The following is a 25,395-nucleotide window of genomic DNA, read 5'->3' as shown; positions in this document are numbered from 1 at the left end:
TGATATTTTGTTATGTAGTCCACGAATACTTTTATACCAGTCACTTCCTTTGTCTAAATATCCACTTTTAAAAATAATGCTTATCACATCATAATGTACAAAACTAATGTTTTTGTAAGTTTAACTTCAACATTAACTATTCCATACTGGAAAATAACAGGAGGATAGTAGACAGCAAATGACATTTATGCATTCATTAACTGTCTCTGGCTCATTGCGTAAAACAACTGCATAATCAATCATAAACTGGTCAATCTAGAGCAGTGACAATTTTAATTACCAGTGGAAAAAAGTAAAATCACTGTTCTCCGTAGAGAAAGTTAGGCAATCAGATCTCTATCCTGTATGGTTTTCGGTGAATTTATGAAAGTTGAGTCAAATATGAAAAATGAAATAATAAACACTAGAAAGGACATAAAATAATTTTGACATGAATCTCTTGTAAAAAGGAAGTGTATTAAAAATTTTTAGTCTGGTATTTTTCTCTATTTAGAGCATTTAGATTTTCATTCAAATGAAAATTCAGGATTGTATACATCTAGCCAAGAAGCTGTTCTGTGAAATTGCATGGCTTTTCAGCACGTGCAATACTAAAACAGTTGTTTTACCTGCTGTTACTTAAACCTCCTTATACACTTTATTCAGTTAAGCTCTTATTAGAAGTTCTTCACAATCAAATCTGCTAAAGGTTTGAAATGTAAATCATACTGATTTCTGAATACAGGTAAACGCAGTCTTTGGTAGATGGAGAGTTTGAAACACTTGCAAATTTTGTGGATTTTTATTTTGTTTTGTTTTAATAAATAAGTATCTGGATCTATGTGCATTTTCTCCCCAAATGTGATGGTAATGCTTATAATGCTCTGGTGTCTTGACCCCTTATTAAAATTTAGGTGGGAATGGAATGAGAAATTAGTGCAGAGGAGAATGCTGCCTATTACTGAGGCATTTAAATTTCAGAGCAGAGATTTTTCTCTTACAGTCTAACTTTTAAAAAGAAATGGAGGAAGATAAAATTACATTACTAAAGGCTTGGGCTGTCAAAACTACTTTGAATTTCTTTTTAGTGGTTTTCTGTTTCTGGGCTTGGGATGTAGGTTGTTAAGGATTTGTTAGAAAATAGTAAAGCTTTCTATGCATTGTTACCATTATTATACATACGCTATTGTGTAAAATGATATTTATGGGAGTTTTTGTTATGCAGGATTTTCTCTGTGAGCGGGAATGCCCTTAATTTCATCCTGGAGTTTACAAACTGGAAGAGACTTCCTCCAGCTGTAGAGCAAGACCTTTCAGACTACAAAGAGAAGTTCACTTGGACTCCCAAGAGCCATTTTGGTAAGCAGTAGAGTTAGGAAAAAAGTTTCTGTGTATGCCAACTTCCAGGCTGTAAGTAGGAAACAGCTCTTTGTGCTAATGCACGACAGCAAAGAAGGTTCAATAGTTGATAGACATTGTTTGTCCAGAAACTGGGGAGCAGAAATAGTAGTAACCCTAAACAAACAAATGAGTCATGCTGTCATTTAGTACTTATCTTAAAAGTGTTTCCCCTTCTCTTATTTTGTTGCTGGATTTACTTCTAGACTTAATGTTTAATTTCTTGTAAGATGGCATGAGCCTCTCTCTCCCCAAGCAGGTAGCTGTTCTAGGCTGGTTAGATAAAACTTTCTGATTAAGGATAAAATGATTTTTTGACACTTTGTTTCTAGACGTTTAAGGTAACTTTTCTAGCTAGAGGGAGATTTTTAAAATGCTGATTCTAGCAGGCAACAGCCCTTCACTATCGAGAACTCTGCGTCATTACCTGCCCAGAGACTGGGGGGTTCAGATGGGATCCAGCTAAACCAGGTAACTGCAGGCAAGCAATGTAATCCCATGGTGTCCTGTTCAGTGTTTGACTTGTTTTTTAATTTTTCAGCCTTCATTCCTTCTCTGTTTCATCTTTGTCGTCTTGAGATCCGGTCCCTTCTAACGAGTGAACGCCTGCGATCAGATCGGTTTATCCGGGAACTGCCATTGCCAGCTTGTCTCCAAGACTACCTTCTCTACCTAGATGTACTGCGAGTCAACGCTATCCCAGAAGCGGAGGATTATCTGAAGCAGAGAGAGGAGGGAGCTCCCTCTACCAGTCACTCCAGTGCTGAAGGTGCAGAGAGGAGGGACACCTGTAACACCTGTGTTAAGTGGTGACTGAACTCTGCAGCTGCAGATTTTGTAATGGCAATTAGCAGACACTAGAGAACTACTGTAAATAACTGTAGTAATAAGTCTTTTCATGCTGTAGTTTTATACTATATCTAGAAGTTTGTTAGAAGTTCTATGATTTATTTGTTTAAAAAGTCTGTTGTAGCTTTCTAAGTCTGTGAACATTTTCTGGTTTTTGAAAGGAAATTTTTAACTCTTATGGAGTAAAATTAGCTTGTTCAATGAACACCGCTTATCTAGTGGTTGAAATCTACTTGGTCAGACACTGTTAGTAGACACTTTATTCCAAGTACTGCATATACCAAATGAAATTATCTGAAAGTCAAAGAACACAATATTGTATCATTGTTATGTATTTATGTATTGGGGAGCGGTCTAGCTGAACCAGAGATAGGAGAATAATATAAGAAAGGAAATCGTTTGCTGAAGGAACAGTCATTTTCTTTTATTTTCTTGTCCTTGGTTGTCTATATTTGGCAGAACCTTGGAGCCTGCACCCAGTCCCTCCCCTTGCATAGCCCATAGGCAAGGCACAAAATGTCCCCACAAGCACACCGACACGGCACAGCTGTACAAAAATCCCTCCTTCAATGAAGTGAAAAAGCAACCCCCGTCCCCACAGGGTGGGTGACAGGGCTGGGGCCAGGACACCATGGTGTAAGACAGCTGCATCCCTCGCGCTGGGACAGCCCTGGTCCTGCAGAGGCAAAGCTGGCACTGCCAGGCTCACTGGTAGTAGATGCTGAAGGCATGGAGGATGTACAGGAAGGTTGTGATGAAGGCGAAGAACTGCATGAGAGGAAGAAGAGCAAAAGCTGGGGTCAGCTGGGAGAGTCTAACCCCATCTCCTCTCAGTGCTCTTGACCTAGAGAAACCTCCCAGCCTAGAGCTCTCTCCAGCCTCAAAGAAAAGGCAAAGCCTCCCACATTTCCCAGAAGGCTGTCACACACGGCTGTCCATGAGCTGCTGGACCCTGAGAAGCCCACGCTGGCTGCACAATGCAAGAGATGAGGAGCTGAAGCTCTGACCAGTATGACACTGCTGGGCTTGGGGTGGCTCTGCTGTGGCTTTAATATTTGCTCTTACATCTCCCCAAGGGGAACTGCAGGTGCTTCGGCCTGCCTGGGGTTTTCTGGACTGACTCACCGATGCGGCGCTGTTGAGCTGGTAGTAAAGTGGCGAGTTGGGGCCAAGCTCGGAGCGGATGGTTGCATTGGCTTGCAAGACAGCAGCGCTCATGTACAGAATGGCTGTGGCACCGTGGTACAAACTGTCCTGCAATACGAAGGAGCGGCGAGGATCAAAGCCTGCCCGGGACTGTCCTTTTCTGATTCGCCCTGAGGATGAGGTCCATCCTCTGCACGTGCGAGTGCTCAAACAGCAGACGTGCCCAGACAGGGGCTGGAAGCAAACCCCTGTACCATGCCAAACCCTCCCCCGTGCCCACACAGCACCTGCAGCGTAGCACAGCTTCCCTCGGCATTTCCAATCAAGGAAAAAGGAAGAAAAAAGGCTGGTTGGTTGCAGAAGGGCCGGCAGCTGGCCGGCTAACCCGTCACCAGCCACAGCGGTCTTGCGCCCACACTGCTGCTGCCAACATCTTGCCAGTGTCCCAGCCCCTCCTTACCAGCACTTTCCAGTTCTCGCTGTTTTTGTGAAAGCCGAAGAGGTAGCTTATAAGGAGCAGCAGGGAGATGAGGCAGGAGCTGAGGGACACGTACATCACCCATCCCTGCAGCAGTGGGAAGGAGACGGAGGTAGCAGAGATGAGGATCCACACCCAGGTCCCGCAGAGCTGCGGGGACAAACACAGGTGCCTCCGGTGAGCACGGAATGGGGAAAGCCCCTTCTCCTCCCTGAGTCTCTCCTCACCTCCCTCCCACACTGGCCCCAGCGGCTGTTGAGAAGCCCTGCATCTTCAGGCACTGCGGACCAGCCTCCTGTAGCATCCCAGCATGACAGGAGCACCACAAGCTGGCACGAGTTTCCCCTAACACTCTTGGAAAATACTTAAAAATGTTTATTACAAAAGGCAAAGGTTTGCTGCTGTATTCAATGCAAGGAAACATCTCACGCCGAAGCCTTTGGCAGAGAAGCCAGAAAATGTGCTTTTATCTGGGAAAGGTGAACAGCCCCATCAGCCCAGCCCTGCCCGCTCATTAATCTCCTGGGCTTGAAATCACAGCATGAGGAAGTCTCCCCCTGACTCCACGCACCAGCCCAGAGTGAGTCGCTTGCTCTGGATCCACCCAAAATATTTACTGTGCACAGGTAGCGTGCAGGGTTATCTGGATAAGCTCATGCCACCCTGTGCCGTTCCAGCTCTGGTGGATGAACCGCCCCCCAGATTTGCAGCGGGGAGCTGAGCCCACTAGCACAGGCAGCTCACAGCAAAGCCCATCCACAGCAATTGCGCCCATGAAGCGTGGGTGGTGTGGGTCACCAGCGCTGTGTCATGTGTCAAAGTACACCATCAGGTATCTCAGCCAGTCCCACCGACTGCCCTCTGGACCCATAAGCAATTGAAGGATTCATGGAATGTCACACAACACCCAATTGCCTTCAAGCCCTTGGAAAGACTGAATACAGTGAATGAAATTTCCTTGATTTTCAAGCAATTTCTGTGTGATAACCAGAGCTGCTCCTGCCCTGGAGTCGCTGGCAATTCTTCAGTCTCTCCCAGCCCCACAGCAGCCAGTGACCCTTATGCAGGCTGTGGCGTGGACCTGGACTGTATCTTGCCCTCAAGCTGTTCCAAAAACATCACAAAGATCACCTTTGTGCATTCAGTATAAGCAAAAGAGAAGATGTTATTTCCTATTAATGCTGTCTTCAGGATCATTCTGGGGGCTGCTCCCTGATTTTTAAATTCGCTAGAGCCACTAGCGGGGTGCTGTAACGCAGCAAAGCTCAGCATACTCACTATCTCCGGTAGGATGAAGGCGTAGGGGACCGTTTTGAAGACAGCAGGTCCAGAGGGCAAGGTGGGCTGTGTGGAGGCCACAGGGGGACTCGCTGAGGCCATCTCTTCTCAGCTGATGCCGTGACCGCTCCGGCTCGGCTTCGCTCACATTTGCCTGTGCTGCGCCGCTCCTGCGTGAGGTTTTAACTGACACACCCGTAGGGACGTAATCACAGAAACCAGCCCAGGCTGGCACCACACTGCTTCCTCTGGCTGAAGGAGCCCTCGGCAGCCCTCCGGTTATTGCAGCTGGCTTCACACACCCTGCCACCAACACTGGGACCGGAGACCAACAGGACCCCAGCCTCACCACCAGCACACAATCAATTCATGGTCTTTTAACAAGAGGGGGGAGAAAAAAATCCTACACCACACCAGGGCAAAAACATTTCCTGCAATCAATTTTTGTCCTTGGCACTCTTTCAAGCCTGAAATATTTTTGCTTCCACTGTTGTTGCCTCCTCCCCTTTCTGTTCAGGTTTCTGCTCCGTGTTCACATCAGATTCCCCCACACCCACCAGGCACGTCCAGCCTTCAAAAACTTGCAGCTGAACATTTTTTACAGACAACTCAACACGCTGGTAAAACACGGGAGGGTTTGCCTGTGTGCTCTTAAGTGCCCAGAAGGGTCTGAAGGACAGCTACTGGGACAGCTTTCATTTCTACCTGTTGGATTCAACAAGCACATGCTGTTTCCTCCAGCAGACTCTGCCTCACCCCATAACTCACCAATAACTGGTGGGATGAAAGGCTGAAGGTGGCATCTGCCTCATGGCCTAGAGAGGACAGAATGACTCCACTAACTTAGACAACACGCTACAGCACGAGGACAACATCCTAGTAAAATACCATATCTCTCTGTTAGGATGTGATGCCCGAAGAATTTAGAGCCTATGACAAGCTCCTGCACAATACAGAGCAAAGATCAAATCCATGCTGTTTCTTATTGTCCAAGCCCCTCCTAGGCTGGGGGGAAGCACTTTGTGGCATTTCTGGAGGCTCCAGTTTACAAATGCTGTCAGTGGGAGCTGGCTTTGGGCTCCATGCAGTGTGCTGTGGTCTTTGAAAGATCTGGCTTTAAAACAACATTTCATACCAGACAAAACTAGTGCCTGGCTGAGACTTAAATCCACACGTGACTCAGTGCCCGCCTGCCTCGTGGGACACAGTGGCAACATACCCATCAGCATGTGGATAGCATCCAGACACTCCAGCACAAGAGAGAAATCGGATGAATAACTTCCCACTGGGAGCAGGCAGCACATACAGCCTGTGGTTACAAACTGCTCAGGGGAAAGAAGCCTTTAACATCCTGGTCCATCTGAGGAGTACCCTGCAGCATCTTAGCCTGCCCTAGAAAGTCAGCACAGAGGGAACTACCGTATGGCATGACTGTGTGCAGGGGAAACACAGCGTGCCCTGAATTCTCACCAGCTTTTATTTGTATTAGGTGGGTCAAGCACATTCCTATGAATAACCCAACCTTTTCCTGAGTGGGAAAGAAAAACAGTAAAACAGTCTAAATACAGAACAGCTTGCTGTCCACTGATTGGACAAGAGATGAGTTTTTTTCCCTAACCTGGCTGACCTTGCTCAGCAGCATTCTTAAAGGTCATTGCTATTTTCCTTGCCTGTTACCCATCGACTGGGGTACTGTGAAAAAGAGTCTTTTGTTCACCCTGATTAAAACAAAACTGTAAATTAATTGGAAGGTGCACAAGAGGAGAAAAGTGCTGCCTCAGCATTTGCTCAGCTTAGGCAAAATAGGACACTTGATGTGGCTACAACAGGTACACTTAGCAACAGACAACCATAGCCTTGACTAACATTCCAAAGGGCAAAATTTAAAATACAATTTACATTAGTTAAACTGGTGAAATAATTTTAGTCTCTCAAAATGTTAAATATGTTAAAATATTCATCACAATTCAGATAGTACACAGTTTCTTTTTTGTAAGAATTTATTTATATTGTTACCCCATTCTTACGTAGCCCGTATAGTTTTCTATAATCCATTCATACCCCAGGATTGTTTTTCCTCACTTCTAAGAAATCGTAAGCCAGCTCTGAGATATCAAAGGCTCTGTGAGTGTTTTCTGGTGACAGCAAATACTGAAGTGCACCATCATTCTCTTGGCTCTTTTTCAAAAAGTCAGCAATGGCCTTCCAGCGAGATGCTTCAGACTCTTCCTCAGCCCATTTGTAGTCAGGGAGGAAAGTGGACTGGAGGAGAGGGAAGACAGAGTCGTGGTACACCAGGACAAACAGAGACTTCAGAAATTCTCCATCTCTCTGCAGAGAAGAGTATTTGAAAATACTTCAGTGCAAATACGTGGTGTTGCCAAGCTGTTCTCCAGAAGTATTGTACGCAGGAAAAAAAAAACAACAAACAAACAAGAAAACATTTGACTAACCCCAAGTTCCCAGGATAACAACGGGATGAGATTTGATCTTTCTAAGCAAACGTCAGTTAGCTTGGATGAGCCTTAAACTCACCACCAAGAATTACACTATATGAACTATAGATCAACAAATCTGCTCTTCAACCCACCTATTCTTCCAAACAACAAACAGCAGCGATACGCAGCCAAACCCTGGCAGTGTTACCACAAAACGGCAATCTGTACAAGGGTCACTGAGAGCCTTTTGCTCATGGGGTATTTCTATTTCTTCCTAAAAACACCAGCGTCTGACAACTGTTCCCCACAGCCTCTGCAGGTACAGACTGAGAGACTCTTTGCCATGGCTGCCGGGCAAGTGCCAGATCCTCCCCACCTCGGAAGCCCAAACTCCAGTTGTTTCTCTACTGCCCTAGGCAGAGAGTTGCAACAATCCCACGCTCCGCGCAGCACGTGGCTCTTAGCAGGAGGTAAGGCCACACCATAAGTAGTGTTATTTCACACTTTGACAGGACATTCTGTGTGTGGCGAGAATTACGCCCTCCCCTGTAAAGACCAGTTTGCAAAACCCAGAAACTAAGAATCAGCCTGGCCAATTATCAAACACTGAAAGATCCCAACCACTTTAACTAGACAAGATTTGTGTGCCTCGTTTTCCACAGGCACACTAGAAAAACCCCTTCATGCAAGAAGGACAGAGACAGAGCACTGCCTCCTGGAAAACTTATTGACCACTGAACTCTTCCAGAAACGTTCTAGAAATGTGAGCGCTATGACTGGCATTGAACACTTCACATCTCAGCAGGAGATTTAGCAGCTAAACATCATATAACCATGCAAGGAGTAAGAATTCGCCAGGCAGCAATCCTACCATGGGAGTGGCACATGACAAATCAGGTAAAACTGGATGGTTCTGGGATAGCGAGGAGTTACTAATTCTTTGAGCAGATCAGCTTTCATTTTGGATGAATGGCCTTGAAAAAGTGATTCTGACTCAAGAGCATTGCATTTTGTTTGCATAAACAGGGAGATCTCTTTGTGTATCTATTCAGTAGCATGCACAATGAATGAAATACCCTGCTGCTGCTCCCAAGAAGTGAAGTGTCTTGGATCAAGAACCAATGCCTTTCTCATTCAGATACCTACAGCTTCTCTTTGTCCAGAGGACAGAAGGTAGGACAAGGTACAGGTAAACCTGGTGACATGGCCAATTCAGTTCTTCTCCAGCTGTCTACACGCCAAAATGGGAGATCATAACTGTCTGAGGTAGGGAGATTTGCAGAATTTGGGGACCTTTTTCCAGGCAGACTGTGGGAGGAGCTCACAGTCTTTTTGGAGGCAGAAAGATTATTTTGTGGGCATACACAGCCCCTTTTGTACCAGTGGAAAGCTTTTACCAGTGAAGTATTGGAAGCACATCATGAAAAGGAGCCACGCTTCAGGTATGAATCTGTAATAGCTTCCCCACTAACAGCCACATACAAACACTGAGACAAAAAGTTACAAGTTAATTTCATGTTCCTTCTCCTAGTTTACTGTTAGAAATATGGGTAAGAAATGTTAAGAACTGCATTTAGCTTATTTACATTTTCTAAATAAATGTATGGTGAGAGGAAAAGTTAACTAGCAATAACACTGACAGCTTCTGGTTCAAATTAGATTGAATATATGTCAAAGAAAAACCTGTACTTTATTACCTTCTCAGATCTCTTCAATGTTCTTTCTCTATCTGCCCAAGCACTCTAAAATGAAATGAAATGTAAAATCAGACTGAGATTGTGGAGTTCTAAAGCAATTCCATTTTTAGCTGCAAAAATCTCTCTCACTGCAATCCAATCCCGCAGTAGTTTAAGCTTGTGTTGCAGTCCCACTTTCCTCATACTCCCCATTTCTCCCTTGTGCCAGTTTAGTTGATTTAAGCAAACAGCCATTCCACCAAATTTTACAGATGCAAGGATTTGGAGATTTGAAATTATCAGAGCCATATAAATGAAATCAAGGGGATCCTTTCTTTTCAGAAAAATCAGTTACAACTGAGGTTGATTTTTGTCCACCCTACAAGGATGGAGAAATACAGCCTAACCCCAAAGGCTGACAGCTTCTAACAGAAGTGTCCTTCAGGCAGAAATAACTCGGCTGTTGCTGTCTGGTACTAGGATGCCTGCGACGGACTGCGGTGTAAATAGGGTGAGCAGTGTCCTGCCAGTCAGAAGCTAAGTCAGCTCCTCCCTGTCATGAAAGCAGCACTGTCCTAGAAGCCAGACGAACATTCAGACAGCTAATCCACCTGAGCACTCTCTTGCTCTGGCTACATGGCTAGCAGTGCTCAAACTAGCCAATTCATGTCTTTGCATCCCTTATGAATGTACTCAAGCGTTCTCTTGCAGTTTTGAAGGCACTAAGACACACAAGATATGCACGTACTTGAAACAATTATAAAACTTTTTCTGCTGTTTGGCTTTTCCATTTATTTATCTTTCCACAGGATAAAAAAAAATCTCAAATTTTGCAAAACTATCTGGAAAACCTGACACGTCAGATGTAATTGAACAATATGTAGATAACATACCCGAAGTGCATCCATCAGGTCTGGTTGATCCATGAGTTGAGGGAAAGTTGTTAAAATAGGATTACAGATTAAATCTGAAATGGTAAACAAACACATTCAAGGCTAAGGAAGAAACAGGATGGTTTTCAAGGTATTGACACATCAATGTATTCAGCACATCCTCTCCACTCAGATTACTTCAAAGGAAAAATTAGCTGTAACAGTACTCCAGAGCAGCAGGGAAGGTAGAAAAGCTTCTCTAACAACTGCACTCTCTGACTGTAGCAAACTCTCAGTGGCTGAGAGACAGAGTTAACCTGAGAGACAAGAGACAAAAAACGATTGCTGTTTTATTAGGAGAAGCCAGCAAGCAAGAGGCCTTACTGATTTAACCTAGGGGTAGACTGAGGTGTTTTTCCTCATTTCTGCACCTGTCTTTTTTATAAACATCTGAAATTGTGCTGCCTTAATTGGATGTTATGAATAAACACACTTTCATTCTACCTTAACCTGGCTTGTGTTGTGTGCGATTTTAAGATAACCGGGTAACAAGTGGCATAGTAAATTTACCAAATGGGGCACATCATCAAACTGCACAGGTCTCCTGCGTGCCTTTCAGGTTAGCTACCAGGTAATGGCTGGGTCTCCTGCTTGAGCTGAACAGGCTGGCTGTATCAAAATCAGGCAAGGCAGAGCTGCCTCCCCATGACTAGCAGGAATCAAAGCTCTCTGTTATGACACACAGCAAATCTTGAGCCCCAGTGGCACAGGGGTCCTGCCATTATTTTAGTTAATGAGATTGTGGATGAGATTACAAGAGTGCTACAAGTGACATATAGAGGAATTTTGGTTGAAGTGTTTTCTTTCTCTTACGATTTTAAATATTTAATGTACACTGTTGTTTCTTCATGTTGAAGTTGATGGAAAGTTTAGTAAACACTAACCATTTACAAATAACAAAACATTTCACAGAAGCAAGCCAGAACCAATTGCTTTTGTGAAATAAAACAGGCATTTTAAGTTGCCTATTTCTAAAGTGATAGTTGATTTTGAAATAAGAGAAATCTTGTTTTGTTACACCAGAAAAAAGTAGAAAATGGCTACCAGAACAACTTTTGAAATGCTGGGGTAAAGCCTTTAAATAATTTCAAATGAAGTCTGAATCCAAATGGATGCAATTTAACTCCAGGAGAGGTCATCAGCCTGATCTATTGTCCTACATTATAAAGATAAATCAAGTAAGTATAGCGGTTCTCAGGTGGCCTTTAAAAACTAAGCATTTTCAGTTTCTCTGTGATAAATGTATTAAATAAAGCATTAATTTATGAAAGGGTCTGACTTTCGGATACTGAAATCAGTATACTCAGAATGTATATTAAAGTGCAAGAAAATCAGGAAGGGAGTTAAGTTCTGAGCACCTTTGAAAGATGAACCTGTAATTCAGATGCCTAAGTATGGCTAAAGATTGTAAGTTAAAAATGTTAGTAAGTGCACAAGCAAATTTATTTGCAGTAGGAACAGATGATACATAATTCAGTCTGGAGAAGAGACAGGAGAAAACACAAGAAAAATCACTTTGCAGTACCAATATAAATTCACCTGTAGTACAGTTAAGAAATGTAATTTTTCCATGTTTCAATTTGATTTTAAAATGGAGACGACTATAAACTATTACAGTTCTGTTGAAGGAAAGATGTGGAAAGAATAAGATAGAGTTGCAAAATCAGAGCAAGATACTGAGTTCTAAAACCAGAACTCTTCCACGTCTGTCTCTCCCTGCTGCATTAGTCAATAAGTAAATAATAATTAACAAAAAAGTAAAGAGGATGGCTTAGCCTCAATAACAAAAACATCTGCCTAATCTCTTCTGTAACTCAGAGAACATGCATGCACTAGAAATGAATGAGTAAACCTGTGTGCATGTCTAATCTCTCATTGCATGGGTGGTGAAAAGGAAACATTTCTCTTGCAAATAATCCTTTATCTTTATTTGCTTTTTATTTATTTGTTTATTTATTTAGAAATAACCATTTTCCTATCCACATAGGCTTTTTTTTTAACGAGAACTTCACTGAAAGCACTTAATTCATACTTCACAGAAAACAAAACTGTTCTTGTGGTTTTTGCGTTCTGTGATGTGAACTGATGTCAAACAGGGCAACACATTAGATGCGAGTTGAAATATTACTAGTTTGAAATGCAAACACACTGAGTGGTGGTATTCACAGCAAGAGGCTGTTCTCTTTTATCAGCAGGGACAACGGCTTTCTATTTGTCCCCACAACACCTGCAGACTGAAAGTTAAAGCACTGAAATCCTCTACACAGGGAGCATGACCTCCTAACCTTGTGAGATGGTTGGTCAATACCAGCACTACCAGGGAACAAAATTCTGCAAGTACCCTGTATCAGTGGGGGTTACAAAAGGAAGACTCTGGCAAGAGTAATTCTCTTCAGGAACCTGGTCTTTCTCCAACACACTCTCCATTACTGAGTTCTCCTCCACAACAGCAATTCTTACCTGTGCTTTGCATGCTTATTCTGTCTTTCAGGAGTGCATCACCAAGTATTTGTCGATAAAATATCAAGAGATGGATGTAGCACATACTGCCAATTAATGTTTCTGGTAGCAAACTGTTGAGAAAATAAAGAACATGCAGTTGAGATTTTTATTGAAAACTGCTCCTACGAGGCATTGTTCACCAAAACTTGAGGGTAATGACAGCTTCATGGAGATGATTATTAGCTTATATTGGCATCTCCATGAATCTATCAGAACTTTTTAATGTGTACGTTGATACAGCTACAAGACCCAGACTCCTGCTGTTGCAGTTTTGAATATTATCTAAACTTATAGAGTCTTCAGTTGTTTTCAACAAAATAGCTCTAAGCGTCAAACAGAGACCAAGTACAATATGCAGGTGACATGACCCTCAGATTTTTCCATAGCCAGTGTTTGAGGGAAGGGGAACACTTTAGATCTCTGGTACCATTCTAGGCTATCTGAAATTTCATTTTATGGCAGCACACATGCATACTTACTTCAGGATGTCTTTTGACTGTGCACATAATGACCTCAGTTTCACTACAAGCACAGGCTGTTTCTTGAGTGTTATAAACTGATGAAAAACACCACTGCCTGCTTAAGAAATAAATACCCGATATGAAATCTGTCATTTTGAGATAATATTAAGCATTATATTACAAGAATGGACATTTAAATTTGGAAAGAGATGCTTTGCTGTAACTGTAATGGTTTAAGGATGGTCTAAAAACCAGGAGGAATTGAACATCTGAAAACATACCAACATATCAGCTATATCAACATTTAGTCTAACATAAACTAGTTATCCATCCTCTCTCGAGGATGGTGGATTCATAATATGCAGGGAGTAATGCAGAGGTAAGTGTCCAAACCCAAAAGGTAAAGGCTTCTGTAGCTTGTGGCACGTGTCACTGGCAAATGGAAGTTATTACAGCTTCCAGAGGAAAGCCACAGCCACCCTTATTTAAAACACAAGTGGTCTGTCATCTGAACCAACCCTTAGCGAAGCTTTATTCAACCCCGCAGGGAAGAACCAGTAGAGATATTCTGTAGCGTGTTTATGCACATGTGCAACTTGTGCATAAGTGATATGGGATTGAACAGCCTGGCTTGGGAACTCTTCAGACCAGTGTAACTGCTGAGCCTTGCACCATCACCCCATAGCCAAGAAGTGTTAAGTGCAGCTAAAGAAATAATTGAATACATTTATCAGAAATAACCCTCAACCTGCAAAAACTGGAAATTACAGAAACATTAGCACTGGCAGTTCTGAATCCCACCAGCCCTAACAATCAACTCTCATGAGAGAGCACGCAAAACGAGAGCACACAAAACCAAACCAGGCTGTGGTGACCGCATGCTAATGGGAGATAATGACAGCATGTTGTAAAATAGGTACAGCATTTGTTGTATCATTTCATTTATATAATGTTTAGGAGAAACCACACCTCTTCTTGATATTGATGGGTCAACTTCAACGCCTCTTTCATAGGGAGTACCACCATTTAATAGCAGCTCATACATCCTGTGAAAAGAGCAGCATAGTTCAAATGAAAAGATGTAAGGATATGTGAGAACAGCACATCTTTCTGAGAAAGAAAGAAACCTGCTATCTCAAATAAAAAAACAACACGGTGCTTGATGTTATGACTAGTATTTTATAAGAAATGACTACACCTAATGAAGTAACCAAACCTCAAATGATAAATTTGAAACTTGTATTATACTGGGAAACTAGTTAATTATTTTAGAAGAAATTAGCAACATTGATTCTTTTCCACATGACTCCCAGTATTTTTCTTATATGAAATTTAGCAATTGTTTCACTAAAATATTTTTGAGGAGTCATTGTTTATGGAGCAAATTTTAGATTCGGAAGATTTAAAATGTTGAATAATAATGTAATCCCAGTTCTGTCAAGACTAAGCCACTGTTGAAGCAAGCATGCAATTTCACTCTCTAGATACTATCTTTAACATAATGGAATAGAAAAACAATGTTAAGAGATCAGATTTAGAAGAGATTTAGAGAACAGCAGAGGTCTCTTGTGGGTATTTTTTTTGCCCTGTAATCCAAATATATTCAGAATACACATATATATGTCTGTATATATATTTGGTAAAAACCAAGTATTGCAAGTCTGATCTACAATGAATCATTTCTGTAAATTAACAGAAAGCTTTCCTACATTTAATAAAATAGAAATACATACATTTTATTATTCTTTAAGATTTTTGGACCCATGAACTAATCATAGATCAGCTACAAAATACAAGCTTATTCACACTCTCCAAGTGAATGGTAAGAGCTTCATTCGCAACAGCTCTTACCTGCTCCCAGGTCTTAGAAACCAATCTCCTAATTTTTACATATATACGGCAAAGTGCACATAAAGAAGAGCCAGAACCAAAAAGGACCTTGTCACCTTCAATTTAGGTAATGATTCTATTTTATATAAACAAACCTCTATATAACTCCCTATTAACTCAGACATTTCCATGGTTTTAAAATTCCACTGAAGAATATTTTTAAACACATATTCACTTGCAACATTTCAAACCTGAATGTTGGGCACTTTTCCCACACAAACTTAGTAGAACATACACTGGGTGGGGAAGCAGGACCAGCATTCTCACTGAAAGACCAGGTACAACCTGCACATTAGTCTGGATTACACCTGCCCCTACTCCTAGCCTAAAAATAGATGTATATACAGAGAGAGAGAGAGAGAGAGAGAGAGGAAAACATAATAAGCTTACTTGGAAGGAACAGGCATTCCATTAGAAGTAAAAAGCTTCAGGAATGCCCAGCCACAGCTTAGCTCTCCTCTTTCACCTGTTGACTAGAAAAAAAGGAGAAACGTAAATAACTTGAGCAGCTAAACCAGAATGAGTAACTGAATCACAAACAATTATTTAGAATAATCACATTAAAATGGTAAAAGCCCCAGATTTGTGGTAAGCAAACATTGATTATGGGGCATTTGCAGGTGTTTGAAGATATTTTCTAAACAGCACACACAGTTATACTGAGGCTGATTGTCCATGAACATATTTAAGAGACAAGGATTTATTAAGCCAAGAAATACACATTTAAGAGAAACCTAAGTAGATCAAGCTCCTGAAAAAGAAGAAATGCACAGATACAAAGGTAAAAAACCCCAAACCTGCACTGATGCTCTGAAGAATGCAGGACAAAAAGAAGGAGGGAAAAAAATTTACCCAGAGGATTTACTCATCTGATTCCAGAGTTAACAGTTTCCAAGGCAGTGACCCTGTACATGGGGAGGCTTTATTCATAGTACCAGAGACAGTGCCTGGGAAAGGGAGCTGATCCTGTGTGCCAGCCCATCTGTTTCCAGACCCCAAAAGCACTAATAACAGGTAGGAACTTGTACACACTCCAGCCTTCATTTACACTTACGCTGTTAACAGAACCAGACAACTTTGCATAATCTTGACTACTCCAATTAGCCTGAGGAGGGCTGTTATGCCCCATTAGGTCTCTCTGAACCATCACTTAATCAGCACTGCACTCCTGCACCCTAAGTTCATACAGGTATTAGTGAAAGAGCAAATACAGCAATACTCCCCTTTGCAACTTCTCTATCCACCTTTTCAGAATTCTGTTGCCCACCATTTACTACCCTGCTTGCTAACCATCGTGGTTACCCCACTTTCCATCTTTCACCCGTGATTGACTTGATTGCCAAGATTCACCTGAGTAAGATTGCAACCATAATAAAAATTAAGTGTTCAGAAAGAGGCAGCAAGACTCGAGTCAGTCTTGTTGACAAAATGGCTGAGATCTTTCAGAATAGTGACCTGTTCCAAAAAGCTTGTATCCTCCAAATATTAAGTGTTTCTTATGCTCCTGCATGCATCCACCTTCTATTATGGTAGTTCTTAGGGGCTTTACCATCTATTGTGTCATTACCCATTGTACTTTTCAGATATATCCTAGATGGATAGGATATATCTGTATCAATTGCAGCTAGAAACAGTATCCATACTATTTAAACAGTTAAAATTTTAGTTTCCAAACTATATAGCACAGTAGTCTGAAACAAATCACAAAGATAGAAAAACAATGCAGGAGTGAAGAGAGAATTGGTCCTTTGCAACCACATTACATGAGATCTTTGGCAGACTAACAGAAGTTATTTCAGTGTAAATAAAGGTACATTCGTGTCCACTAGTCAGAAAGTCTTTTATTCTCTAAATATTGACTAGAACTAAAAGTTCCAAAACCCAACATCTCTCTCCTTCCTCCCAGAAGCCAAAAGGAAGACAATCTCATAGTAAGCTAGGAAAAGTTCAGCTAAATTTCCATTTGGATCTCACAGTTTGCTGCTGGGATACTGCAGCTTAACATTGAACATGGAATAGCTAGTTAACTTTATAAACCTGTGCTTGGAATGATTTATACTGCAACTTTACACACTTACATTGCGAATATAAGTGATGCCAAGTTCAAATAATATACCAATGTCCGAAGACACAGAGTTGGATCTGACAAAACAGTCACCATCGAGCAAGCTGGGTAAAATGCCTGTTACCTAATACGGAGAGAGGGGGAGGAAAAAATGGTGAATGTAGCTATTAAAAAAACCCTCTGATTTTTAAAGGCCATTGAACACATCACTCATTCACGTAAGATCTCGGACCCAATCCCATTGCAAATAAAAGAAAAGGATGAGTAAAGAACCAATTTTTGTTGAAACCTTGCTCCCCTTATTCTTTATCTTGCCATGAAACACAGCTATGCTACCAAGGTACTTTTTTTGTGTGTGATTACAAGCTATTAAAGAACTTTAGATGTCAAAAAGCACTTAATTCCCTCCAAGAACACAGCAACAACTGGGGTAAAACATGACAACACTCCTGCTGTGAATGTGGCCCTGCACGGCACCTGAAACACGGGACAAACCATGTGCTCTTTTTTTAATGAAAGCAAAGCAAAAGCTCACATGCAAACTGGCTAGCCTCTTCCCTTCTCCATGACCACCACATAGTGTGCACCTGATATTGATTGAGAGTTGACCACTGCCAGCAGCTGGATCACCAGTCCCTCCTGCTACTTTTCCTTCCCCCCCAACTCTTTTGTCCAAAGTATTTTTGCTAAAACACTTGCTTAAGTTTGAATTCATGCACTTCAGCAAGTCTTTTCTCTTCTGCACGTTCATTTTGGTTGCAGTATGTTTTATTTCAACACGAGTACCAGAAGAAATAGACATCACTAAATAAGAAGCTGTAAATAGATAGTTACTGGCTATGTCACTCCCTGAGTGAGATACCTACCCTTGGAGAAAAGGTCCACGTTTGAGAATTTTTAGGTTGCCATGTAGCTCTCACTGTGTGAATGTTGCTCAGCACCTAAAGCATGATAGTGGTGAAAAAAGCTAAGACAAGTTTTTCTGGAAAGCTATGCAGTTTTAAGAAAATGCAGTATTATCCCAGATTAATCCAACACTGCACATAACAAAGATAAAATTATGCTTTCTCTTCAACTTTATCAGATGGTTTCAGTTTAAGGGACTACAGAGGAACTTTTCTCTAAAGCCACAGAGCACTTTCCAACCATCCTTGCTTCATATACACCAGTAATAGTACCTTTGCCCCCAAGACCGTTCAGTGCAGCTGAAAGAAAACTGTCAGATCATCAGCGTCAGATTCTGTCATAAAAAAAAAAAAAAGCTGCTCTACACATCCACACAAAGGAACACAGAGGATCAACAGCAGGTGGGGGAATCTGAATATGACCCTGACCTAGCTATTCCCAGGCTATCACAGGAGAGAGATCAGCCTGGAAAAGGCTTTTCTCCACAAACATAAAGGAGAAAAGAGGCACAATGGCAGGTGGGGGAACTGAAATTAGGGACTCAGAGCTCCCGCCCCAGCCCCTCCCCGGGCTGCCCAGGACAGCCCCAGGGGCTGGGTGCAACTCCCATCATGATGAGTCAACAGAAGCGGCTCACTGGATCACCTTTCAGACTGAAAGGGGTTACTGCTTAGGGGTATGAGACACTGGCCTGCCAGGGAAGGGCATTTTGGGACCGCAGGTGACTTACTATGGGATGTCCAGGGGAGAAACCAAAGGCAAAAGAAGGGAAGGAACGAGGTGCTTTATGGAGTAACAAGGGTGGGAAAATAGAGGGCTAAGTATGCATGTCTGGACATGCCTGGCACCTATCAATGCAGTCTGTCCTGTTTTCTCATTAAACTCCATTTATAACTACTTTTCCGGGTGAACGGGCTCTCTATTCTGAATGCATGTGTGTGTGTACATCTAGGTGTCAGCAACCAGCCAGACCACAGGTTGGTGGGGGCCTATGTGTCTGCAGTGATTGCAAGTGAGAGAGGGTACGTATGTCAGCGTGTGATCACAGGCAAGTATCGAGCCAGACTAATCAGAGAGTCAGTTAAGCGGCTTGGGAGGCAGATTGTGTGCGTGTGTCTGTGTCTGAGTGAGATAACTGGAGGAGTTGGCTACCAGAGGAGCCAAAGCGTGAAAGATCCTGAAAGATCCACTCATCAAGACTTTTTTTGATAGCCAAACAACTTACCCGATTGCCATCAAATAGACAGAGTCGAACATGTCTACTGAGAACCTGTATACTGACTCCTGGGAGAGGAATCATTTTACAGCTACACAAAGTCACAGTCAGGGATACTCGAGTTGGTCTAGGATAGATCTGAAATACAGACAACAGAAGAAGGATTAAATCTACAGGGTCCTCCTGCACATGGTATCATTTTGTGTTTATTTACTGAGATGATCAAGCGTAGTGTTCACTAGACTGGATTCTTCTAACCACAAAGCTTGCGTAGTATTAGCAGCAGCAGCAGCAAAATTTCTTCATAAGCCTTTAGCCCTCTTCTAAGGAAATTACTACAAATATTTTACTGTGACAGATAGAAGGTCCTATCAAAGTTTGAGAAGAAAGAAATATTCTAAAACTGGTGCAGATGAAGACATAATCATTAGCCAAAATGAAAGAAGACGATTTAAATTCATGATTTCACAGTGCCTAGCAGAAGCTCATGGTTTAAAAATCCGGGCTAGTCACCCATGCAGAGCTGCTTCACCCCAGACAGCGAAGGAACCCACAAACTTAAGATGAAACGTGACTCTTAAAAGATACCCAACATGACAATTTGTACCAATTTTTTGCCTATTAGAGAGTAGGATGTGGTAACACCTACTGCCTAAGGAGTCTGGATTGACATCAAAACCCATCATCTGTTTCACAGCAATATTTGGCTACCAATACGAAAGATTTCTAGCAATTCGCGTCTAGGGATCCTGTCATTTCTCTCAAACCAAAAGCATCATAGCTTTCTTACCAGTAATACTCACAGTATTTTTTTCAGAGTTCCACACCAAGTCTTTGAAAGCCAACTGTGATGGAGTAAGTTCAGGCTGCAAAAAGTAACTTGCTCGAAACTGATAGCCTACAAGAGTAATTTTAAAAATTCTTAACATTTTTTTATTATCTTTATTGCCACAAAATGAACGACACCCAAAATTCAGATGTGGCTAAAGTCTGTTTGAATATTTGACTGGTCCAAACAAAACTATGAAGGTACCTTCTACAAACACCCTTTAAAAAGGGTACTTTTACTATTTGTAAGTATTTCATTCCAGAAACACAGTAATTTAATGAACAAAAAGAGCTACTGATTTTAAACAGTTTTAAACAAAAAGACTAACAAAATGTGAGATGTGTAATATATTTGGTGGAGACTCCAAAAGGTGTCCGAGAAAAAGGGAAGATTAAAGAAAAAAACCTCATCATTTTCTGCAATGTCAACAGGAACTATATGACAAAGAGAAATCTTTGAAATCATTAGGAAATTTGTCATTGCCTCTGTGTGGCCAGGATTTCACACAGATAAATGAAAACTTAATTGAAGAAGAAAAAAAGGCTTTTATACATTATTTGATGGGTCAAGTATAGCCTGTACAGATTACCCAAGTACAATTAAGCAATACCGATTTTAGTCCAATAGGCTAGTAACCAGGATAAGAAACTCACCACAGACACTTGAGAATCCTGTACTGCAATTATTGTGAGAAAATCCTACCTTCCTCTAAGAGCTGGAAAAGTGTGGAGAGGCGGAATCCTGCAGGAACTGCTCCTATCGTTGCCAGTACCTCTACTGTGTCATTCTATCACAAAAAAAAAGAAAAAGAAAAAGGATATTAGTATTCCTGCTATTTTAACAGCTAATTCTATCCTAATTTAGAACTCTCACACAACCAATGTCAGAGACCTGGGGCATCAGGCACCTCTTCTCATCCGAAGCTAGTGTGGCCCATCCTGAGGAACTTTTACTCTGTTTCATGTGTGAACCCAGGCTCCTATTTTGATAAATCCCCCTTCCATTTCAAAGCAGCAGCAGAGAAGCCAGTTACAGAACAAAATCATACCCTTGAAAAAGAAATGGTATAGTACTACTGTGGCAAAACAACAAAAGACATCTTATTTGCATCTTCATTCAGACATATGGGCTGGGCTGCAGCCCATTTCTAAAGCATTAGAGAACATTCATGTAGCATTTCTTGCTACAAAAAATAAAATAGAGATGCTAATTAAAAACAACCATCTGTAATATGAGAAACAGTGTTTGGTAAAAGGCAAACCTCGTCTACAAAATAATTAACATTATGGTAGATGAAGTTGCTATGTAAGAGATATACCTACCTCTGTGATAGCTCTTCTTACAGCACTCCAGTGAGAATCTGTTCTGAAAGAAAAATAATGTTTTTTTATAATATATCATCCTCAGGTGGACAAAAATTTAAACACTAAATATTGACTTGTTTTCAAACAGCAGCAGCTTAATAACCATACCTATCTGAGATCCTAGTAATGACATATTTCCAGCCACTAAAACTAATTGCTAGACTGTCTCATGAGCTGGAGCATAACTCAATACATGACCCAGTCATTCTTTGATCTTATGAGGGAGGGGGGGAAAAAAAAAAAAAAAAAGGCCAAACCAAAGCAAAACTCCCCAACAAACCACTCTAGTAGAAGTGTGTCTGCAAACTGAAAAAAAAGAAAAGCAAGTGACTGCTGTACTAAAAAGAAAAATGCAAAGGACCAAATACCCTTGTGAGGTATTCTCACTGTAAGAAATGTACTGCCAGATTTAAGGAAAAGGAAGAATAATTCTATACTTACTTGCTTTCACATCACTCCATTTACCTTTTTTTAATTTCAGTTCCATCTGCTGTTTCATCCACCACTTCTATGTGTTCTTCACTTTGCTCTTGGCTTTCACCATCTTCATTATGGACCTGTAATTCAGATTCAAAATGGCAAAGTGCTTGATTTCTTCACAGTTCTGTTCTTTCTCCAACCATAGCACACATTAATAGTTTAGAAGAGGAGATTTTCTGTCTGTGATGCATCACTCCAGAGCACTGTAACTGCAGAACACTGCCCTTAGTTCTGCAGCTACAGCAAGGGATTGGAGTATTCCTACAAGTAAGCAAGAGGATGCATTTGCAAAGTGGATTCTTTAAAAAGAGAAATACATCAGCATCGTGAAGTAAAAAGCTAGCTACTCAACATGCTCTTTAGTTACATTGTGAAAAGCTCTATTCCATCTGATCACTCAATCCAAACTGTGTACCCACATTTAAATGTTCACCATAATTGCACACTGGATATATGTGTGCATAAGTACATAAACTAAAATGTGTAAACAACTCTAAAAATAATTTTAAAAAAGTTACAAAGCTTTAAAATCCATTTTTAAGAAGTTCTTCCAAACCTTGTTGAATTACGAAATACTCCAACATTTACATGGACTCACATTTCCTATAAATTATGAAAAGCCCGAATTAGTCCATATCTGCTTGGAGTCTTCAGAGCCGACCTTTAGTGACAAAGATTATGACTTCAATATTCAAAAAACTTCTCTGCACTTACATGTCTCATCTTCACAAGGCACAAAAATACCACTTTTGCTAGCTATCTCTATACACATGTACACAAACACAGTGTTATTTCCAAATAACTGGCAAAACACTGCTGTGTGTCACCATGTAAGCATTATGACCAATTTTATGCAGCTATATTATCATTAATATACATAACAGAGGTGAGACTAGAACAGAAGAAGGTTGCAGCACACTAACCGCAAGGTAGGTTCTAGGAACGAGGCCTCTCTCCCCTTTCGAGTTTTCAGCTACCCACCAGCCATCCGCCTTCTTGTCATGTATAAGTAGGACTTCACCTTTCTTTGCCATTAGAAAGAGACAGAAACAAAACACAGCCAAGTATTTCAAAATGGCTCCAAGCACAATTTAAAAAAAACCAACAAACAAAACCACAAAAGCTTAATTTTACCCACAACAGAGATCACAGACTACTGTGACAGACCCTGCTGCTACAGAAGGTGGCAAAAGGACACTGGACTCCACTAAGCCAAACATACACCAGGAAAAGCCATTTCTCCCTGAATCCCACAAAGAACCAGCTGAATCCCAGAAGCATAGGATTTAATTGGTGTTATTCCTTAATACAGGATGATCTCCAGTCAAAAAACTTTGAGAGTGACATATTTACTGTAAATGTGAGGTCCCCTTCCTGCTGTGCATTGAAGTTTCCCACTGCAATACATTCTTTAACATTTGGATCATCCAACAGTTTGTCCTCATCATCATCATCTGCTTCTTCACTATCTTCCTCCTCACTACTTTCTTCATCTTGACTCTCATCCTCTTCTTCACTTTCATCTTCTGTTTGAGGATCTTTCTGATGTTCTTCATCCCTACCCAAAATAAATCAAACTTTTCTTATTATTATTTTAACAAAACTTCTTGAAATTGCTGTAAAGCCTTGCAACATGGACTTCTCTGCAAGGACATTATCCAGATACAGAATTTTCATTCCTATGTTTCGCTCTCTGTCCTGATCTGAAAAAACTCCAAAATCCCAATGGTGTTTCCTCCCTAAGCATGTAGATGACATTGCATCCTCTCCTCTCAACAGCCACATTACATTTCAGCCATTAACCAACACCCTCAGAAAATTCCAGCAAGTCATTCACGACTGCATCAAGAAAATAAGCCCCAGAAGAGCTGGCTCATGAGCACTTCGTTTTTTAACTGTGTGTTAAAATAATAAAGGGATGAGCTAACAATTTTTCAGGGTCCTTTCCAACCATACGTGTACAATTCAGTAAAAGCGCAGAGTATATTTGTTTAAGCTACTTACGCCGCATGATTTGTAGTCACATTATCCTGATCCAAGACAAGAATAAGTTTCTGCAGCTGCTGAGAGAGTTTTAGCAATAGCTTTTCTTCTTCTTCTTTCCTCAGATTGTAATTCCCCACAGGTGCAGGCTCATCAGCCTGAGAAAGAAGAACACAACAAATTGCGCAAAGAATCAAAGTTAAAGTCCCCCTATAAAGTTAGTTTCCACACATGTCTTACAAGCTTTCACCTTCCTGGGCTGCTGTCACTCCCCGTTTAGTGACATCTTTCTTGCCCTTTTACTCCGCCAAGACGAAATTTTGTGTTAAATTTCAAATCTGCATTCTCCACTCCCAGTATAATGTGTTGGGTTGATAAACATTATAAGCACAGAACTTATACATGATAAAGCATTAAAAATGTGCTTTTAAATAACATAAATGGATCTCAGAGATCCCAATCAGGCATCATGCAGTGCTAGGCATCACCCTTGTCCTGAGGCACCTAAAATCAGAGGAGGCTGGTGTTCTCTAAATGCTCTCCATGATGCATTTTGGAGAAAACCATTAACAAATTCATCTCCATACTTACTTTTTTCAAATCATGAAGAGCATTTCTATTCTCATCCACCAGTTTCTTCAGCTGCATACATCTGCATTGACAGCAAGACAGATAGATAGCACTTTCTTAAACTTCTGATAGATGGGTGACCCAAATCAGGCACACCTACTGAAAGATGTCCATTTAGACACTCAGACCTTCGCCCAGCTCTGTGTGCATGCAGCGTGACAAATACCGATACCAGCCCAAACGGCAGATTAGCTGGTTATTACCTGTGACATGCAAGTTCCCACTTAAAACTACCTCAGCCCTTGAGGACTGGGAAGCAGCTAGCCTGTTGCTTCTGCCTGGAAAACAGACGAGGGAGAAGGGGCAGGGAAGACATGTGTACGATTAGGAGAAAAACGGGACGGTGTACGGGGGACCGTCTGTTCCTTCTTCTGACGCAAAGCTGACGGGGAACGGAGTGAATCTGCCGGGGGCTTTGCTGAGAGCAACCGGGAGACGGTTCTTGTTAAGCCACGCAACTCCTGGCCGCCGGACGCTACTCAAGTTAAGAGTGAGGGGAAGGCTGAGGGCAGGGGCCGGCCGGTGGGACCTCCTCGGAGCTCCGCCTCACCTTTGCCAAAGGGCCTTCCGCTGCCCGGGGGCCGGCGCCGCGCTCTCCGCCCGCACCGCCTCCACCTGCAACACAGGACAGGTGCCGTCAGCCGCCGGGCCGGGCCGGGCCGGGCCGGGCCGGGCCGGGCCGCGCCGGGCCGTTCCCCCCCCGGTACCTGCGCCTGCAGCTCCCGGCTCCGCCGCTGCACCCGCTGCAGCGGGCCCCGCGCCCGCCGCCCCGACATGGTTGCTAGGCAACGGGGGTGGGGACGGGCAGCGGCGCTGCGCGATGCCGTCACTTCCGGGCCGCGCTGTACGCCGGGAGTTGTAGGAGCCGCGGGGCGCCCGCCTGAGGGACAGGCGG

General features: G+C 42.0%; 3 protein-coding genes across 9 annotated transcripts in view; 1 reads left to right on the top strand and 2 right to left on the bottom strand.

Moving 5' to 3' along the window:
* ASB3 (ankyrin repeat and SOCS box containing 3) overlaps positions 1-2,654 on the top strand; it is a 30,390-nt gene extending 27,736 nt beyond the window's left edge. For 3 of the 4 annotated variants that reach the window (XM_075035334.1, XM_075035331.1, XM_075035333.1), the window contains 2 exons: positions 1,205-1,338; positions 1,919-2,626. In XM_075035334.1, coding sequence (XP_074891435.1) covers positions 1,205-1,338; positions 1,919-2,190 — 406 coding nt within the window. In that variant the 3' untranslated portion in view covers positions 2,191-2,626. Of the gene's footprint in view, positions 1-1,204; positions 1,339-1,918 lie in introns of all 4 variants that reach the window. The other variant, XM_075035332.1, reaches the window with a different exon arrangement.
* A 201-nt stretch (positions 2,655-2,855) lies between these two features.
* Positions 2,856-5,249, bottom strand: LOC142034314 (MAL-like protein). The gene is made up of 4 exons (XM_075035338.1): positions 5,129-5,249; positions 3,833-4,000; positions 3,352-3,480; positions 2,856-2,994 (listed from the first exon to the last, which is right to left on the bottom strand). The coding sequence occupies exons 1-4, from the start codon at positions 5,228-5,230 to the stop codon at positions 2,932-2,934; spliced, it is 462 nt and encodes a 153-aa protein (XP_074891439.1). The 5' UTR covers positions 5,231-5,249; the 3' UTR covers positions 2,856-2,931.
* Positions 5,250-7,183: 1,934 nt separating this feature from the next.
* NPHP1 (nephrocystin 1) lies at positions 7,184-25,291 on the bottom strand. 4 transcript variants are annotated; one of them, XM_075035327.1, is made up of 20 exons: positions 25,208-25,291; positions 25,051-25,115; positions 24,462-24,522; positions 23,892-24,028; positions 23,241-23,445; positions 22,811-22,912; positions 21,873-21,964; positions 21,366-21,408; positions 20,746-20,830; positions 20,018-20,112; positions 19,224-19,352; positions 17,959-18,033; positions 17,106-17,216; positions 15,418-15,500; positions 14,107-14,183; positions 13,156-13,255; positions 12,635-12,747; positions 10,136-10,209; positions 9,264-9,308; positions 7,184-7,459 (listed from the first exon to the last, which is right to left on the bottom strand). In XM_075035327.1, exons 1-20 carry the CDS (start codon positions 25,274-25,276, stop codon positions 7,184-7,186), a joined length of 2,037 nt encoding a protein of 678 aa, XP_074891428.1. In that variant the 5' UTR covers positions 25,277-25,291. The 4 variants fall into 4 exon arrangements, with proteins under 4 accessions (XP_074891428.1, XP_074891429.1, XP_074891430.1 ...); XM_075035328.1 differs by having other exon boundaries at positions 13,156-13,252; XM_075035330.1 differs by having other exon boundaries at positions 7,302-7,513.
* Between the last annotated feature and the right edge of the window lie 104 nt (positions 25,292-25,395).

Source organism: Buteo buteo, chromosome 9, assembly GCF_964188355.1.
Source record: "Buteo buteo chromosome 9, bButBut1.hap1.1, whole genome shotgun sequence".
In the NCBI taxonomy this organism is placed as follows: domain Eukaryota; kingdom Metazoa; phylum Chordata; class Aves; order Accipitriformes; family Accipitridae; genus Buteo; species Buteo buteo.
This window is presented reverse-complemented; position numbering and strand designations above follow the sequence as displayed.

What these genes read in the sequence shown, in the direction of transcription:
- LOC142034314 (XM_075035338.1), bottom strand. Translation starts at nt 5,230, where the DNA reads ATGGCCTCAGCGAGTCCCCCTGTGGCCTCCACACAGCCCACCTTGCCC. An exon ending in CCTTCATCCTACCGGAGATA is followed by an intron (nt 4,001 to 5,128) that starts GTGAGTATGCTG and finishes TTGTCCCCGCAG; the next exon opens with CTCTGCGGGACCTGGGTGTG. An exon ending in GCGAGAACTGGAAAGTGCTG is followed by an intron (nt 3,481 to 3,832) that starts GTAAGGAGGGGC and finishes TTCGTATTGCAG; the next exon opens with GACAGTTTGTACCACGGTGC.
- NPHP1 (XM_075035327.1), bottom strand. Translation starts at nt 25,276, where the DNA reads ATGTCGGGGCGGCGGGCGCGGGGCCCGCTGCAGCGGGTGCAGCGGCGG. An exon ending in GGAATGCCTGTTCCTTCCAA is followed by an intron (nt 14,184 to 15,417) that starts GTAAGCTTATTA and finishes CTCTTTTCACAG; the next exon opens with GATGTATGAGCTGCTATTAA. An exon ending in CATTGAAGAGATCTGAGAAG is followed by an intron (nt 7,460 to 9,263) that starts GTAATAAAGTAC and finishes TCTTCTCTGCAG; the next exon opens with AGAGATGGAGAATTTCTGAA.